Source organism: Chiloscyllium plagiosum, unplaced genomic scaffold (assembly GCF_037043375.1).
Source record: "Chiloscyllium plagiosum isolate Xiang-an unplaced genomic scaffold, Cpla_swu_hap1 HiC_scaffold_2, whole genome shotgun sequence".
Lineage (NCBI taxonomy): Eukaryota > Metazoa > Chordata > Chondrichthyes > Orectolobiformes > Hemiscylliidae > Chiloscyllium > Chiloscyllium plagiosum.
In genome coordinates this window covers 43,515,987-43,535,276 of record NW_028270140.1, presented here as the reverse complement: position 1 = coordinate 43,535,276, position 19,290 = coordinate 43,515,987, and the positions used below count along the sequence as shown (strand labels likewise).

The window sequence follows — 19,290 nt, the reverse complement described above, 5'->3', positions numbered from 1 at the left end:
TCTCCAGAAATTATCACTGCCTGCCAGAGTGGTGGAGTACACGAAAAGCTGCTCTTATTTTTGACAAGCTATCACCAGTTATAGCGGGGATAGGCAGTTGCTTTAAGTGTGCTATAATTGGCTTAATGTACTGCAGAAACCTGACTCCAGATGGCTCTGTAACACAAGTTAATTTTACTCAAAAATGAAGGGTCCAAATGAAATAAAGTTCATGTATTTTCATGATTATGCACAAATGTAACCTTTCTTTCACCTGAACATACACAATGGTGGCTGTGAAGTAAACTGATTTAATTTTCATTAAGGGTGAGAGATTGGTGGGCGGCACGGTGGCACAGTGGTTAGCACTGCTGCCTCACAGCGCCAGAGACCCGGGTTCAATTCCCGACTCAGGCGACTGACTGTGTGGAGTTTGCACGTTCTCCCCGTGTCTGCGTGGGTTTCCTCCGGGTGCTCCGGTTTCCTCCCACAGTCCAAAGATGTGCAGGTTAGGTGAATTGGCCATGCTAAATTGCCCTTAGTGTTAGGTAATAAGGGGTAAATGTAGGGGTATGGGTGGGTTGCGCTTCGGCGGGTCGGTGTGGACTTTGGGCCAAAGGGCCTGTTTCCACACTGTAAGTAATCTAATCTAATCTAATCTCCAGCTTCGCCAAAATAGTGCCAGGATCCCAATTCCAGAAGTGCTGTCCCTGCCAAGTTTGGAAGCCGCTCTTTTTGCTGGTCAGCTTTAAATGTGCAAAAATGCAGCTGCCTTGAAACAGACTCAGTTTTTGTCAGTGGGTTGTGCATTACACTTGAAAAAAGATTTAAACTTAATGAAGATATTTGGAGAGAAAGGGTACCCTTTTGGAGAAGTCTAGGGCTGCATGGAAGACTCTATTGGAGTGTTCATATCAGATGTGAATGTGAGTAAAATGTGGATAAACCTACTGGAGATATCAAGCACAGAGATTTAAATCTTTTTACATTTTTTTTTTAAAAAACATCAGATGGTAAATAAATCCACAGACCTAATCAGGTGTTACTGTAAATTTTGTGGGAAGGAAGGGAAAAGGTTGCTGGGTCTCTTGCTGTGATATTCCTGTCATCGATAGCCATTGGTGAGGTGCCAGAAGACTGGGGGTTGGCAAATGTGATGTCATTATTTAAGGAAGAGCCAGGGAACTACTATAGAACGATGAGCCTTATATCAGTGGTGGATAAGTTGTTGGAGGGGATTCTGAGGGACAAAATGTACATGCATTTGAAAAAGTAAGGACTAATCACGGATAGTCTGCGTGGCTTTGTGTGTGGGAAATCATGTCTCACTAACTTGTTTGAATTTTTTTTTGAAGATGTGATAAAGAAGGTTGATGAAGGCAGAGCAGTAAATGTAGTCTATGTGGACTTCAGCAAAGCTTTTGTCAAGGTTCTGCATGGTAAACTGGTTAGTAAGGTTGGATCACGTGGGATCCAAGGAGGGTAGCAATTTAAATACAAAATTGACTTGAAGATAGAAGAGAGAGTGAGTGCTGGTAGAGGATTGTTTTTCAGACTGGAGCCCTATGACCAGTGGTGTGCCTCATGGATCAGTGCTGGGTCAGCTGCTTTTTGTCATTTATATAAGTGATTTGGAAGTGAATATAGGCAGTATGTTAGTAAGTTTGCAGTTGACACTAAAATTGGTGCTGTCGTGCATAGTGAAGAAGGTTACCTCAGAGTACAATGGGACCTTCATTAGATGGGCCAGTGGACCAAAGGCCAAGGAGTGGCAGATAGAATTTAGTTTTGTTAAATGTGAGTTGTTGCATTTTGGTAAGGCAAACCAGGGCAAGATTTACACAATGTTTGGTCCCTGGGGACTTTTGTCAAATAAGGAGACTGAGGGATGGAGGTGCATTGTTCCTTGAAAGTGGAGTTGTAGGGAGACAGGATGATGACACAGGCATTTGGCACGCTTGCCTTCATTGGTCACTACAATAAGTACAGGAGTTAGAAAGTCCTGTATGTTGTGACTGTGCAGGACATTGGTGAGGCCTGTTTTGAAATACTATTTTAGGATATTGTTAATCTTGATAGGATACAGGAAGGATTAAAGGATGTTGACGGTACTGGAAGGTTTGAGCTATAGGGACAGGCTGAATAGGCTCGGGCATTTTATTGTAGGAGTGTCTGAGACTGAAGGGGTGACCTTGTAGAGGTTTATAAAATCATGAGGGGTATGGATAGGGTGAATAGCCAAGATCTTTTTCCTAGGGTGATGGAGTCCAAAACTAGAGGCCATAGAAGGGAAAGGTGAGAAGGGAAAGACTTAAAAAGGACATAACAGGAAATGTTTTTACACAGAGTGTGCTTGGTGATTGGAATGATCTGTCAAAAGACTGGTGGAAGCAAGTATAATTACATTTCAAAAGCATCTGGGTGGGTATCTGAATAGGAAGGGGTTTGAGGGATATGGGCTGGCTGCTGGCAAATGAGACTAGGTCAGATTGGGATGACTCTCTGACTCGTGACTCTCAAATAGATGCAGTTTTAAAATATATAGTATTTGCTATTTCACTCTGTATATTGACACAAGCCTGAGAGCTATTATTGTAGGATTTATGATTAGATTAGATTAGATTCCCTACAGTGTGGAAACAGGCCCTTCAGCCCAACAACTCTATACCGACCCTCCGAAGAGTAACCCATCCAGACCCATTTTCCTCTGACTAATGCACCTAACACTACGGGCAATTTATCTTGGCCAATTCACCTGAAATGCACATCTTTGGACTGTGGGAGGAAACCGGAGCACCCGGAGGAAACCCATGCAGACATTGGGAGAATGTGTAAACTCCACACAGACAATCACTCGAGGCTGGATTCGAAACTGTGACCTTGGTGCTGTGAGGCAACAGTACTAACCACCTGAGCCACCGTGCCGCTGTATGGAATGTTCCAACAATCTTTTCATATTGGACTTCTGGTCAGCTCAAACTATTTATGAAGTCTTTGATTTGAAGCTGTGAATATAATGCTTGTTTTTTTGTCTTGAAGTGATTTAAATATTGAAGGAATTGAAATGCCCAGAATGGGCTCTTAACAGTAACAGTAAATTTTTATTTCATCTCAGCATGGGTCCTGAAGTTTGCCTTATCTTACTGAATAGGATAGCATTGAGGGTCAAAGCAAAGGTTGGAGTGTGAGGATCATGCATTGGCATCAGTTGATATAAGAAAAGGAAGAGGGCTATACATGGAAGGTTTGGGCAACCATGTAAGTTGAGTTGGCATTGATGAGTCAAGGGGTTCATGACGAGGGCTCAAGTGTTCTTTCTTTGTTCTGACCTTTGTACAGTCAGAATGAAATCTTAGAGCACAAAGGTCAGCGTTTCAGACATCCAGTCTTGGTACTTTTCTCTTAATACCATTGTCTTTGTCCCCCACTCAGCTGAGCTAGAACTGGATCAACTGGAGCACTTTTTTTCCCCAAGTTGGGCTTGTAGAGTTGGATGATGCATGAAATTACAGCTTCATATTTTACAGCTGTAGCACATGTTTGGTTCTGAAGAAGCCAACATCTAACTAATGTGGTTGTACAAGAAGCACTGGAAGATTGAAAGTGCAGTACAGTCATCAGTTTGAAAACTGTTTTGCATGGCATTATGAATCAGGTAGAGTAATATACAGAACCGTTGCAAAGGAATTGGATTTATATGAATTTAAGAAGGCATGAGAGTTGGGGGCAGAAACAAACTATTTGATCCATCATTCCCATTCCATCAATCAATAAGATCATGAGCTGTCAAATTGCATGACATGATTCTAAATTGCAGTGCAAACCAACCGAATCTGTTCAAGTTTTTTTCGTAAGCCAACCACTCATCCAAGGTATCAGTCAAATGAACTTGCTCTGACCTGTGTCTCATGCACTTATATCCTTTTCTTAAAGAAGGAGACAACACCAAATACAGTACATAAAATTTACATCTAGATCTGTTATTGCTGTACCTTTCTTACACATCCCCATTATTTTTTCCTGTGTACCATGTTTTTCTGTGTGGTTAATACTGTTAGTGATTAATGCTTATAAATTCTCCCACCATTGACATCTTACCATTTTTTAACATCTCTTATTTTTAACCAAGCTGACTTTACACCTTAATCTTTAGAACTTAAGTAATGTCTCTCTCTGTTGTACTAATGCCATTCTTAATTAACTTAGCTACTGCATCCTTTCCCTTAAACTCTTCAAATTAATTTATCCATTCTTTCTCTTTAGAAGATCGACAATGAGCAGCAAGGAAGAATGTCCATGTTTAATATTCCAATATTTACAGAAGAATTTCTTGATCATAACAAAGGTATGGAGGATTGACTGAGTTAAAATCATTCTTTAGATTATGCTCAAATGTTCAAATACTTGAAGTTAAAAACAATTTGCATTTCAGTAGTGCCATGGATGTCAAAAACTACCATGAGATATAGGAACAGCATTAGGCTATTTGGCCCATCGAGTCTGCTGATCATTCGATCATGGCTGATATGTTTTCAGTCCCATTTTCCTACATTCTCATAACCTTTGATCCTCTCACTAATCAAGAACTTATCTATCTCTGTCTTAAATACACTTAGTGACTTGGCTCTCCCAGCATGTCTGGCAATAAATTCCACCGCTTCACCATCCCCTGGCTGAAGAAATTCCTCCTAATTTCAGTTCTAAAGAATCATCCCTTCATTCTGAGGCAGTACCCTCAGGTCCTAGGCTCTCTGTGTTCACTCTGTCCAGGTCTTTCAGTATTCTGTAAGTGACAGTGAGATTCCCCCCATATCCTTCTAAACTCCACTGAGTACAGACAGAGAGTCCTCAACCATTACTGATGACAAGCCCTACATTCTGGGAGCATTCTTGTAAACCTGCTCTGCATCCCTTCCAAGGTCCGCACATCCTTTCTTTAGATCTGGGGCCAAAGCTACTGTCAACTTCCAAATGTAGTCTGACCAGAGCCTTTACAGCATCAGCAGTATATCCCTGCTATTATACATTCGACCTCTCAAAATGAATGCAAACATTGCATTTGCAGTCTTTAAGGAAAATGGATGTTGAGCCAAAGGACAAAGTAGTTAAAGGGCTCATATTATCTGTAGTTTTAACGGAGAGTTGGAGATGGAATCCTGGGGCATCAGATCTCAATGGTTGAAGGTATCTCAACAAATAGTGAGGGTAAAAAGGACTGAAATATGAGTGTGAAAACAGAGGATCTGAGAATTAGAGGAGGGACAGTTGTAAAACTAGAGGAGTTAGTGATGGAGACCAGTGAAGCACTAAAAGGATTTATGCACAAGAGTAAAGATCTATCCAGGGGTTGGTATTGGGATCCTTACTTTTCCTCATATATTCCACTTCAAATTACCCCCAGCCAAAGCTTTGCTGTTGGAACTGCTGAGAAATGTTTGTGCTGAATGGAATTAATCAGCATAAAATGACATAAAATAAGTTGTTTCTTTAAGGAAATAAAGACAATCTAGGTCTGGGTCTACAAGGGACAATTTCAAAATTTGCAGATGTGAATTGTACATTGGACAGGAGGACAATGTCGAATTTCAGAAAGACATGGATAAGTCAGCAGAGTGAGCAGGTAGGTGGCAAATGAATTTTAGTGCCGAGGAATGTGTGGTGATGCATTTTGGAAGGAAGAACTTTGAAATGCAATATATAATGGGGGTATATATTCTAAGGGGGATGCAGCAGCAGACAGGCCTTGGTGGTATATGTGTATAGATCATTGAAAGTTGCAGGGCAGGTAGAGAGAGCAGTTAGTAAAGCATACCATATCCTCTGTTTTAATAGGGGCATAAAGTAAGGAAATTATAGTAAATGTTAACAAGACACTTGTTAGACCTTAGCTGGAATATTGTGTACAGTTAGGGGTGCCCCATTATAGAAATGTAAATACTTTAGAAAGCGTGCAGAAATGGTTTACAAGAATAGTTTCAGGGATGAGGAACTTCAATGAGGAGAGATTGGCTATTAAGACTGTTCTCCTGAGAGAGAAAAAGGCTAAAAGGAGAAATGATGGAGGTTTTCAAAATTATGAGTAGGCTGTATAGAGTTGATAGGGAGAAACTGTTCATGCTCATAACGGAACAAGAGGGCATAGATTTAAAGTGATCTGCAAAAGAAGCTCAGGTAAAGTCAGTAAGTTTTTCAGTCAGTGACTAATTAAGTTACGAAATGCCCTGCATGGAAATGTGGTGAAGGTGGGCTCAATTGAGGCGCTTAAGAGGATATTGGAGATTATTTAGATTAAAGTAGTGTGCAGGAGTCTGGGAATAGGAAACTTGCATGAGGTTACAGTGCCTACAGTGGCTTGCATAATGAGTCACTGTAGGCATGAATGTCCGAATGGCCTCTGTTTGCCAATTTTGTTCTGTTGCTAACCCTATTGGTTTGATTAAGTCAGTACTACTGTTAACTTCGCTCTAGCAGGTGCAACATTTGTTCAGGCTGAGTACTTTTACCCTATCCTTTCCTTCTGTTCTACAGATTTTAGTAGGTGTTAATAATCTCTCAAAGAAGACAGGTCAGGAGAACGTTCTGTGCTCTTCTCTCAAAATAACCAACACAATAAAGTAAATGAATGATTACTTAGTGTTTGATGGGTTTAAATGATTGACCTATTTATCCACACGACATAAGTGAGGACTGCAGATGCTGAAAATCAGTTTAAATTCGTGGTGCTGGAAAAGCACAGCAGGTCAGGCAGCATCCGAGGAGCAGGAAAATCGACGTTTCGGGCAAAAGCCCTTCATCAGGAATGGAATCTGTTTATCCACATGTGAGCAGTCATTGTATTAACTCATTGTACATCTTTGAGATGGGCTTTAAGATGTTTATAGTTGTAGAGCTGTACAGCATGGAGACAGACCCTTTGGTCCAATTTATCCTTGTTGGCCAGACACCCTAAATTAATCTAGACAATTTGCCAACATTTGGCCTATATCTCCTTCAACTCTTCCTATTCATATACCCATCCTGATGCATTTTAAATATTGTAATTGTGCCAGCCTCCAAAACTTCCTCTGGCACCCACTACATGAAAAGATTGCCCCTTAAGTCTCTATTAAATCTTTCCCCTCTCACCATAAACTACACCCTCTAGTTTTGGACTTCCCCACCCTGGGAAAAAGACCTTGGCTATTCATCCTTTGCCCCTCATAATTTTATAAACTTCTGTACGGTCACACTCTGCCTCGGATGGTCTGGGGAAAATAGCCCCAGCCTGTTCAGTCTCTCCCTATGGCTAAAACCTCCAACCCTGATAACATTCTTGACAATCTTTTCTGAGCCCTTTCAAGTTTCACAACATCCTTTCTATAGCAGGGAGACCAGAATTGAATGTAGTATTCCAAAAGTTGCCTAATCAATCTCCTGTACAGCTGCAACGTGACCTCCCAACTCCTATACTCAGTGCACTGACTCATAAAGGCAAGCATACCAAATGTCGTCTTCACTATCCTATCAATCTGGACTGTACTTTTGAACCTGCCTTTCCAAAATGCAGCACCTCACATTTATCTAAATTAAACTCCATCTGCCACTCCTCGGCCCATTGACCTATCTAATCAAGGTCCCGTTGTACCTTGAGGGAACCTTCTTCGCTATCCACTGCACCAGAAATTTTGTTGTCATCTACAAACTTACTAGCCATTGCCTTCTATGTTCGCATCCAAATAATTTATATACATTGTGAATAACAGTGGACCCAGCGCTGATCGTTGTGGCACACTGCTGGTCACAGGCCTCCAGTCTGAAAGGCAACCCTCCATCACCATTATCTGTCTCTTACCTTTGAGCCAGTTCTGTATCCAAATGGCTAGTTCTCCCTCTGTTACATAAGATCTAATGTTGCTAACCAGTCTACAATGCGGAACCTTGTCACTGAAGTCCATATAGATCATGTCCACTGCTCTTCCTTAAGCAATCGTCTTCATTACTTCTTCAAAAATACAATATATTAGATAGTAACATAAAGGTACTATAAAATTGCAGGTGTTTTTTTTTGAGTAATATTATTGGGAATTGCTTAAAACTGTATTATAAATTTTATATTTAATAGATAACCTTAATTGTGAAGAAATCCTTATGGCATAAGATGCCTTGAGACCTTAATCTGCTGGAAGTTCTTGTCCCTTGGCATGTTAAACTGGGTTTCTTTATAAATTAAAATCTGACATGGGCAATGTTGACCAAAGTGCAGGTTGTTCTAGCAGTGTATTTACAAGTCATTTTGAGATCACTTCAAGTGTACCTTCAGCTGTTGACAGTGGATCTGTGTAAAACATGTCACTCAGATTTATGATTGTATAATTTCATAAAATCATTCAAATTATCATAACCAGTAGTGTGTTCCATGCAATTTCATTCAAAGATTTTGATATTCAAAGACCAATGGGACAGATGATTTTGGAAAGTTAACATGTTTGAGTATTACCATTGTGTTTAGACTTGTCATTTATTAAAACCGCTATTGTTAGTAAGAAGAAGGATGCAAAAAAAGAAGCAGTTGATGCACATTCATAAAACTCAGGCACAGAAGTAGGTCATTCAATCCAGTGAGGCCACTCTGTCATTCAGTAAGATTGTGGCTAATCTGATAATTGTCGACTCCACTTTCCTGATATTTCTGCATAACCTTTGATTTCTTTGCTGATTAAAAATCTGTCTTCATCCTTGGATTCAGCCTCAAAAGCTCTCTCATAAAGAATTCCACATATTCATCACCCACTGAAAGCAAACAACTCCTTTCTCTAAGATTATGCCCTCTGACTGTCGCACAAGGAGAAGCAACCACTCTGCAACTACCCTGTAACGATCCTAAGAATATTTCAATAAGATCTCTTCTCCATCTTGATTAATATCAAATGTTTATATAAAGTGCGGAATAGAGTCTCTTTTGAAGAAAACAAAGAAATGGGGATGCTGGAGATCTGAAACAAAGATCTGAGGGGGGGGAAAACAGAGATAATATTTCGTGTCTGGTGACTCTTCATCAGATTAGCTAGGAAAATGTGCTATTTATACTGAAGGTGAGGTTGAGGAGATGGGGTGAGAGGATAGGTGAAGACTGAGCCCAGAGAGACTGAGTAGTAGGCAGACGAGGGGATTGTCGATAGGCCAAGACAGAAGAGAAGGTGAATAAATGAAAGTGAGAGCTGACAGATGAAGAGAATGAGTAGTCTGTGCTTAAAGCAATCCATGTAATGTGCTAATAGCCTGAGAGTGGATGGGAATGGGTTGGCACTGCAAGATGGAGCCCATGTCATACCAGAACCAGGATGTGGGGTGAAGGACGGAATCAGGCCCTAGAGATATTGAACTTAGTGTTGAGTCCGAGAGGCTGCAGGTTCTCCAAGTGGAAAACAAGATTCTGTTCTTTGAGCTTACACTGAAGCTAACTGGAACACTGCGCAAGCAGGCTCCACTTGTCCATCCCTTCCCACTTACATCTGCGATTCTTCTGATGCCTTACATTGGTTTTAAACTTTTCCCGTTTGTCGGCAGCAACTACCTCCCTCTTAACACAGACGTGCAATCTGTTTGCACATCCATCCCCCGTCAGGATGGTCTTAGGGCTGACCACTCCTTCCTGGGAAGAAGACCTGATCCACCCGCATTACCACCACCCTTCTCTGCTTGACTGAATGTGTCCCTAATTTGAACAACTTCTCCTTTTAACTCCTCTCACTTTGTGTGTGGCCATGGGTACCTGATGTCATTAATGTACCAGAAAAAGAGTTATGGGTAGGGGCCTGAGTAGGACTGGAGCAAGGAGTGTTCCATGAACCCTACAAGAGACAGCCTTAACTGGGGGACATGTGAGATTAATGATTACAAAATTCTGAAAGCTTGCGTTGTAACAAGTGAGGTAATTTGGGATGCCAAAGACTGGTAGGTCAGGTTGAGATTGCAAGGGCTGGGTAAGGAGGATGATGTGATGAACCACAAAGAATCGCATTTATGTGTGGATTGAATGGATATGTTTGTGGACGTGTTTCTTTTCTGATGCTGCATTTGGCCTTCATGAAGGAGATCACTGTATGTGGATCGTATGAAATGCACTGGGAATTTGCTGAATGATTTTATTTTGCAGCTCGAGAGGCAGAGTTGAGAAAATTGCGCAAGACTAATATTGAATATGAGGAGCAGAATGCAGTCTTGCAGAAGCACATTGACAACATGAGAAGTGCCAAAGAGAAACTGGAAGAGGAGCTGGCTGAAGAACAGAACCAGAATGTAACTCTACACAAACATCTCGAGAATTTGCGGCAGACGTTAACCAATAGCTTCAGTAATGTGTCTCTACCAGGTCAGAGAGTCAAATATGTTATTACAGTCAAGTAATCCATTCAAACCATCACACATTTGCAACGTATTTTAAAAGAAATACTTCATCCAACTTGAGTTGTGAGGACCTCTTTAGTTGCAAAAGCATTTTTTTGTCTCACCAGGTGAATGGATGCTTGATTCAAGGATACTGTCATCCAGGTTTTTTTTATTAATAACGGTCAAAGTTGTTGCCTACAACCTCAAAGTGGATAACAGGATAAAGTAAATATTTGAGTTTTTTTAAAGCATATTCAAATTTAAAACTTAATTTATGTATGATGCACACGTGTTTTGATATTTTAAGAGAACAGAATGCTGAAATGTTAAACCTTTGCTATAAGAACTCTGTTATAAGTAGTATTCGGTTTGTAATGCTGCATGATAATGTCCAACAAGTTACCTCACCTCTTCCTGCTCGTCTCAACTATTGATGCAAATTTTCCAACACCAAGGTTTTAGCTTTAGTTAATGAAAAGTCAGAGCGACTGGAAATTAATTGACTGTGATGAACAGTGATTAAATAACCTCCATAGAGCAATGGTAGCAAATAATGTGTTTGCTGTCTTGTAACCTTAAGTCATAACTGCACTTATATATTTTAGCAACTATTGTCAATAGACAAGGTAAGAGCATGTTCTAAATTTTTCCTGGGTACTTTATCTCTGAGACACTCAAGGGCCCATATGAAGTAAAGACAATTATGAAGTAGGCTACTTGTTCTAGTCCACATTTAGCTGGTATTAACCATTGCCTAAATTAGTTGATAAGGTATCTTGCAATGCAATAAAAATTTGCTTTTATAGAGCATTTAACAATCACATCATAAAACCTTCCTAAGTGCTTCAAAGGAACAGAATAAGACAAAAATATACTTTAGGCCAAGCAGGGGACAGTTTGATAAAAATGAGTTTTCTTTCCTTGTGATCTTAAAAGAACAGAGTTCAAAGTTTTGAGGGAAGAAAACATATATTTTTAGGGAGGGATTTCCAGGCCATCAGATCAAGATGGCTGATGGTACAGCTGAGGATCTGTTTTTGGAAGGGTGTATGGTTTACTGGAGAGAAAAGTGAGGCCATGTAAGGATTTGAATGATGAATATTTTAAAAGAAATGATCATGATGGGCATGGAATTAGTGTAGGTTAGTGACTGTAGAGATAATTGATTGACCAGGGTTTCGTGTGAATTAGAATATGGACAGCAGATTGTTGGATGAACTAAAATTTACAAAGTCAAAGATTGAGGCTTTCTGGGAGAGCGTTGGAACACAGTAAACTTTGTTTTAACTAGCACTTTATGAACTCTCAATAAACTGGCAAAACGTATATGCCTCAAATACCTGTATTATTGCAATCTCAGAGGTAGTCATTTGAGGGTGTGAGTGAGAAGACTGTGTGTCTGAGGTAAGTTTTGTTTAAGGCAGAATTCTATTATTATTTGTGACCAAAGATATAAATAAGGTATAATGGAGGTGTGTATACCCCTACATCATGTTTTTATTACTTAGTGTGTTTTTACATTGTGTAGACCTCCATTTCATTAACTGGTACACTCTTGGCCCCATTCTGTAGGAACCAAAAGCATAGATTGAGCTGAAGCTTAAAGAAGAGACATGTACTATTACAGGCTCCTGATTAAGCGATCTTTGAGAGGATTTGGGATCCTGTTCCAGACATATTACTCTGATTTTCATGTCAAATAACATGCAACAATCTACTTGTCCCTTGGATAGTGACCAGGGAAATACATGTAGTTGTGATGGGAAGCAGACTTAGCATTTTGAGCCTGAAGATAACGGCTGTGACTTTCCCAAACTTTAATTGGACAAAATCTTGTTTCAACTGAGACTGGAAAGGAAAGGAATCTAACACTACAGATGCAGGGATGAAACGGTTAAGTAGAGCCAGGTATCACCACTGTACATGAAATTGAATGCTATTACTTGTAGTACCAGCCTTGTTGAAATCAATACCAATAGATATTTTCCTCCACTTGTCTGTTTTTGTGCCACTCATGCTTGAATTTAAAAGCAATGACAATAGAGACTCAGCAGTGACTTGATTTATGGAGCTGTATTTGAAGAAATGTGAATTTCTTCATTCTCCTTCTTCTTCTTTCTTTTATTCTCCTCAGCACTGCGGGTCCTTGTAGAGCACAGTGCAAGCCATTTGCATATTAATGCCAATTTGCCAGTTTAGCATGCAACAACAAATTGCTGTAAGCAATCTTAATCTTTCTTTCGAATCAATAAAAAGGTGTGGTGTAGGAAGTTAGCTTATTATTTTTGCAATTCATGTTTCTCAAACTCGAAAAATTCTGATGAGTCCTTCACTTTTATGCAGTTAATTATGTGAAATTCTGCCCCTAAGTCATCCATACATGATTTAGGCTATGACACAATGCACTGATGGGACCACTAGACATTAACGTTCTGCACAAGAAAATAATTATTTTAAGTATTTATCAAAATGGAAAACTAATTATCATGAAGAATGAAGCAAACGATTAACTTCTAAATGAAAACAAAAAACAATTTGGTAATAGAATGTAATTGTTTGCTTTTTAAATATTATTCATAGAAGCAAACAAATGTTTTTTTTCTAATTACTGCAGCTGAAGAAATGAAATTAGCAGCAATTGCTTATCTTTTGATCAGGGTAAATTAGCTTTTCTGTGAAAAATGCCTGTTCAGCAAGCAACTGTCAACAAGACTGCTTGTCTTTCCCTTAATATCTTTCTAATGCCAATCAAACTCCTGAAATTCAGCTCTCAATTAATCTTTTATGGGCTGAGTTCCCCACAGAAGATCTTCACCTCCAATGGCTATTTGAGTTGCGTTTCTATTTTGGGTGTAAAAAACAATGTCCATTTTGGCAGTCCATTTCAGATAAGCTTGTGATGTGACAGTAGTACAAGTAGTATTATGGTAGTGTTTTTAATTTCTTTGTTCTTTTGGTGGGTGCTCGGATTTGCTGATAAGCTGTGTTTTTTATAAAAAAAATTAATAAACAAGTTGTCTTACTTTATTTACCTTTAATCCTGTTGAATTAGACCATAAGACAATAAGAAATATGAACAGGAGTAGGCTGTTTGGCCCTGTCTGCCATTCAGTAGAATCATAGCTGATGGAAAACTCATGTCCAATTTCCTGCCCTTTCCTCAGCCTTGATTCCCCGACTGATCAAGAATCTGTCGATCTCGGCTTTAAATATACATGAGGACTCTGCTCGAAGCTCCTCTTTTGCAAGGAGTTCCTAAGGCATTCAATCCTACGAGACTAGAAATTATTCCTCATCACGTTTGGTGTCCCTTTGTTCTGAAACTGTCTATTGATCTCTCAGGCAGAGAAACATGATCTCAGTAGTTACCCTGTCAAGCCCCTTAAGAATCCTATATTTAAATGCGATTACCCCTCATATTCTAAATTTCAATGAATAGAGTTTAATCTTTTTGATTATAAGACAGTCCCTCTACTCTAGATTATCCTATTGAACTTTCTCGGAACTGTCTTGTATGCAGTAATATTTTTCCTTAAGCATGGGGACCAAAACAGCTCACAGTACTGCAGATGTATTCTCACCAGTGCCTTGTACAGTTGCAGTAAGACTTCCCTACTTCAAGCTCCATGAAATAAGGACCGACTTTCTATTAGCCTTCCTGATCACCTGCTGACCTGTATGCTAGAATTCAGATAAGACATCACATTTAATGTGGAATTAGCACATTGCTTGCTTAAGGTTTATTGCTGTATTTGCTACAATGTATTCTAACCAGAGAGGTAATAAACATTGCAGTTTGTGATTAATAGTGCCATAGACGTAGCAATGAAAAAGTGAAGGACTCATCAGAATTTTTCGAGTTTGAGAAACATGAATTGCAAAAATAATAAGCTAACTTCCTACCCCACACCTTTTTATTGATTCGAAAGAAAGATTAAGATTGCTTACAGCAATTTGCTGTCTCCATTGTAAGGAAATTGAGGGTACAGTATGAATCTAAAAGAGAACCCTTACAGGAAGACAAGATTAAGTGGAACTCCAGTAAATTGGGAGGGCTATAAAAGCGACAGTAGTTTACAAAGAAAGTAGCATGGAATGCTAAGATAGATTCCAAGGTTATCAAACGTTACTGCAAAACTTTATAAAACTAAATTTTAGAGACAATAAATGGGAATATGCTCCATTAAAGGAAAAAAAGTGTTCATGCAACTCAGTATGTGACCTCAGTACTTTTCAAAGAACTTGACAGCCAATGTAGTATTTTTGAAGCATTGTCACAGGTGTAATGTAACATGGCTGTCAATTTAGTCACAGCAATATGAAAATGAACAGACAGCTTGTATTTGTGATGTTGACTGAGGGATAACAACTATTGGTCGGGATGTTAGGGACAATTCCTCTGCTCTTCAAAAGCTTTGGAAGCCTTTACATTCCGTGAGAAGGTGCCTTACCTGAAAGACAACAATTACTCTCCAGTGCTCCTCTTCACTACTCCATTGGGTTGTTTGAATTTTCTTTTGCTCACGTCATAAATGGAATTTGAATTTACAGCCTTCTGCCTCAAAGACTGTCCTATGAAGCAACAGTTATGAAGTAGTTTGTTATATTGGTTCCCCCTAATATATTGATGACACCTCAGAGTGGAGATGGGTTCTACTTTAACTTCCTAAGGGATTAGACATAGATGTTCTAGCTCCCTAAGGTCCTGATAATTATGCTTGACCAAATGTTGTACTTGCTGCTATTATGCAACAAACCTTGTTATCTAAGAACAATGCCTTTTCTGTGGATAATCTACATTTATCTTCTATCTTTTAATAACAAGGGGGGCAGTGAACAGCCTCAAACAAAGCTTCCTCAGTATCACAAACTGATACTGAGGAAGTGGCAAATGCCACAAGGTACTAGGAATTGACATCTGGGAAAAGAAAACGTGGTTATAGTAGTATGGATTTGACCCTGTCCATGAGAAGGAACTCTGAAGACCGAGGGGAAAAAATAAAAGTTTGAGCAAGTGAACTTACCACGTTAATAGCATTATGTTTACAAAGACACACGACATCAATTTGCAACTGAAATATGAACACTAGTGGAGAGCAATAGGAGCTGTGGAAACAGCAAAAGGACAAGTTCAGCACTCAATGTATAACTTAATTTGAAAACTTGTAGTGCTGGGGCAGAATTGTGGTCAAAGAAAGAAAATAAACCAGCTACAGAAAATGCAGAGACCTAAGACCAGGAGACGCTCAGCCTTACAGACTTGAGGAAAGTCATAGATCATGGTATAAAAGATATGGTAACAATATGGATGCACAATTGGCTGTGATCAACAAGAGATTTTTTTTTCATGCTTGAGGAAGTGGAGTTCTCCAGTGGCCTGTGCTTGGTCCTTTGCTTTTCCTGATATGTTAATGATTGGATCTGGATACATAGGGACAATTTCAAACTTGGCAGATTACACAGAATTAAAAGGAATTGTAAACTGTGAGGTGAAGTGTGGAATTCCAAAGAAGATTTTGGTATGGTGATGGCGTGGGGGTATAGGTAGCAGATACAGTTCAGTACAGAGAGAAATATGGTGATACACTTTGATAGGATGAATACTGAAAGTATAAATCTCGATACATTTGTAAAAGGGGTGGAGAAACAGAGGGACCTGGATTTACATGTACACTTTGAAAGTGACAGGTCAGGTGACGAAAGTAGTTAATAAAATACACTTTTGGCTTTCTTAGTAGGAGCATACAGTGCAAGAGCAAAGGGGTGATATTGAACTTGTACAAGATACTTGTTATGCTTTAGTTAAGGTATTGTGGAAACCACATTATAGCAAAGATGTGAATGCATTGGAAATATTGTAGAACATACAAGAGTGGTCCCAGAAATGAGAAACTTTAAGAAGTTGGGTCTGTTCTCTTTGGAGAGAAAGTGTCTGAGAAGAGATTTGATAGAGGTTTTCAAAATCTTGAGCAGTCTAGGTAAAGTACACAGGGGGAAGCCGTTCCTGTTCATACAAGAAACAAAAGGAATGAAAGGGAATTGATTTAAATTATGTGCAAACAAAGTAAGGGTGACAGGAGAAAAATCTTTTCAAGCAGCAGCTAGTTAAAGTATGGAATGCCCTGTCTCGAAATGTGGTAGAAGTATGTTGAGTTGAGGCGTTTAAAAGGATGATTATTTGGATAGAAATGGTCTGCAGGGACATGGAAAATTTCAGGAGATTGGTACCAGGTACTAGAACTGATACAGGCATAGTGAGCCGAATGGCAGTCTCCTGGACTACAACAATTTTGTGACATTGTGATCAGACGCAACTGCAGACTGCAGGAAGTAACGTTGGAAATCCCAAAGATAAAGGGGAATAACTTCGTGGAAAAGGTCACAAAGGCAAGGAGTGCAGCAGCAGCTTGCTCCCTAATGTTTTTTGTTTCACTCACTTGGCTTCTGCCGTCGTTACAGCCTTGATCTAAACATAAACAAAATAACTGATCTCAGGAGATAGGCCTGAATAGCATGTGATCAAGTGCAATATCAAAGGGCCCTGGCAAAATTCAATTTAGTGGGAATTGCGGCAACTCTCCATAAATTAGAATTAAGCCTAGCAATCATCTCAGTCCCAGGACATCAAAGTTTCTTAGGGTAGTATCCCATGTCCATGTACCTTCAGGCCCTTTAAGCTCATTGAAATTCAATGGTAATGAAATTCATACAGCTCCTCAGATACCGAAGCAGTCAATATACATATGTAGCAGGACGTGGCCAAACTAGGGATTTGGGCTGATAAGTGACATCTAATATTGATGCCAGATAAATGTCAGCAATATTCTGAATAACAGGTTGTGACAGGATTGTACTCCCCAGTGATTTGCTCTTGGAAATATCTTTCAACATAGACATTACTATTTTGGCTACTGCAGTGGGAAGTTGTAAGTTGACACTGTGAAAAGATGCAACTTTCATAGATGGAAGTAGGAAATTACAGTAGATTATAGATTGACTAAGGTTCACTTGTCACATCTTTTGACCAAAATGAGATAATGAGGTCATCCACTTTGGAAGTGAGAAAGATAAAATGAACTTGTGATTAACTGCAAACAAATGAGGGCAAAGCAATTGGATATCCTTGTACACAAATTAAAAACTGACAGCAGAGCTATAAAAACATAATAGAAATGATCTTTATTGTAACGGATTTAGAGTACAGAAGTGAAGGGAAGCTTTAGTATTTTAGATCATTGTTCTAATCCTAAGCAATTGTCTCTGGAGATAGTGCAGACTGCATGGCTTAAAGTGTTATAATAAGAGGACATTCTTTATTAACCTGGTACATACTGTATTCTCAAGGTTAGAAGGATGATATAATTTAGGCCTTTCAAATTATTTGATCGATAGGTTCATTGTATCCAATTTCTTTTGGTGGTTGAATCTAGTCAAAGGGTATTTTAACTGTGTGAGATTGGAAATGCCCATAACTGACGTTTTGTAAAGATAGGTATCGTGCTTTGTCTGGGAATACTGCGGAATGGTATCTGAGATTGTCAAAGACAGGCAAATAAATATCTACATAAGGTAGTTGTCTGTTAAATTGTCCATCTTTGCTTGCCTTGCAAACCTTGACTCAGCATAAAAGGGAATTTAAAACCATTTCTGGTAACGGAACACATCTTCCAGTTGTAGAAAGGTTCAAAGATATCTCTTGATGTGCCTGGTTAAATAGCCTTGAATTCTTCGTGGGAAATAAATTAACCTATGTTTGAATGACATGTAAGATAGGTTCTCATTTGAAAATGTTTAGAGCTACTAAACATCAGAATAAAAAGGCCATGATGAAACAATGTTACTTGCCTGTCTCTTTTTGATTAATGTCTTTGCCAAGTTGGACAATTTTCTGCAAAACTTTAATTTTTACTGTACATGCCTTGATCAGCAGATAGCAATCAATACATAAAATTCATCAAAAATAATTGGTGAGTTTTCATTGCGAAATGATTTTCACGGCATGCATTATCTGTCAACCAGTTACCACACACTGTTATCCTAATCCTGCAAATTTGCAATATTCTACTGAATGCGACCAAAAACCTTAGTTTTTAATCTGACTGAAATTTCTTCTTTTAAGAGATATTAATTATTTAATATAAGCATGTTAATAATAAGAATTATTTTTATACTAGATATGCCACAAGAAGAGTCTGGGAAATAACAACGCAAAATGCAATGTATGTTTAAACCTGCATTTAAACCTATCTCCAGTAGTGTCTGTGGGGAAAGAAACTGAATGTTTTAGATTAAAGATCTTTCATCAGGGCTGGGAAGAATAGCGATGAAATAGATTTTAAGTTGCAAGGGTGGTGAAAGAACAAGAAGAAATATCTTTTAACAGGGCAGAATGCATGTGAGATTAAATTATGAAACTGATGATGTTACAAGCCTAAAGAGATGCTACCAGATTGCTGAGTATTTTCAACATTTCAGTTTTTACATTGAGAAATACTATATGGTTCAAGGGAAATATACTTGTAGTTTTTAAGGTAAGTATAGTAGATAAAGATCTATGCGCCATTCTTCAGGAATCATTATTGACATTTGTTTATTGTTTTTCAGCTTCAGCAGTCCAACATGACTTGTTTTCGTGTCTTTCCTCAATCCTTAGGAAGTGGAGAAAGTGTGACATTAGACACAGTTGATTCCTTTATGACGAAACTTCACAGTATTATAGACGAAGACCCTCAACAGAATGAGAAGCTTGTGAGAAAGGTGCAAGAGATCGTTAGCAATTTAGGCAACAGGTAAATCTATCCAATTAATTAAGCTAGTTGCTGTTCAAATTTGTTTCAATTTCCATAGGATTGTCAGCCGTGCTGGAGTTGTTAATTATCTATATTTCTTTGTACAGAGCTCCTCTTGGGGTTGGTTCAAAAGCGTGTTGTTTGTATTTTTATG

The 19,290-nt window shown here is 38.9% G+C and overlaps 1 protein-coding gene across 4 annotated transcripts in view; it reads left to right on the top strand.

The window, feature by feature from the left end:
* LOC122562520 (SWI/SNF-related matrix-associated actin-dependent regulator of chromatin subfamily E member 1-related-like) overlaps positions 1–19,290 on the top strand; it is a 43,657-nt gene that overhangs the window by 14,618 nt on the left and 9,749 nt on the right. For 3 of the 4 annotated variants that reach the window (XM_087996392.1, XM_087996377.1, XM_087996386.1), the window contains exons 7-9: positions 4,243–4,324; positions 10,115–10,330; positions 19,001–19,136. In XM_087996392.1, coding sequence (XP_087852518.1) covers positions 4,243–4,324; positions 10,115–10,330; positions 19,001–19,136 — 434 coding nt within the window. Of the gene's footprint in view, positions 1–4,242; positions 4,325–10,114; positions 10,331–18,951; positions 19,137–19,290 lie in introns of all 4 variants that reach the window. The other variant, XR_015760134.1, reaches the window with a different exon arrangement.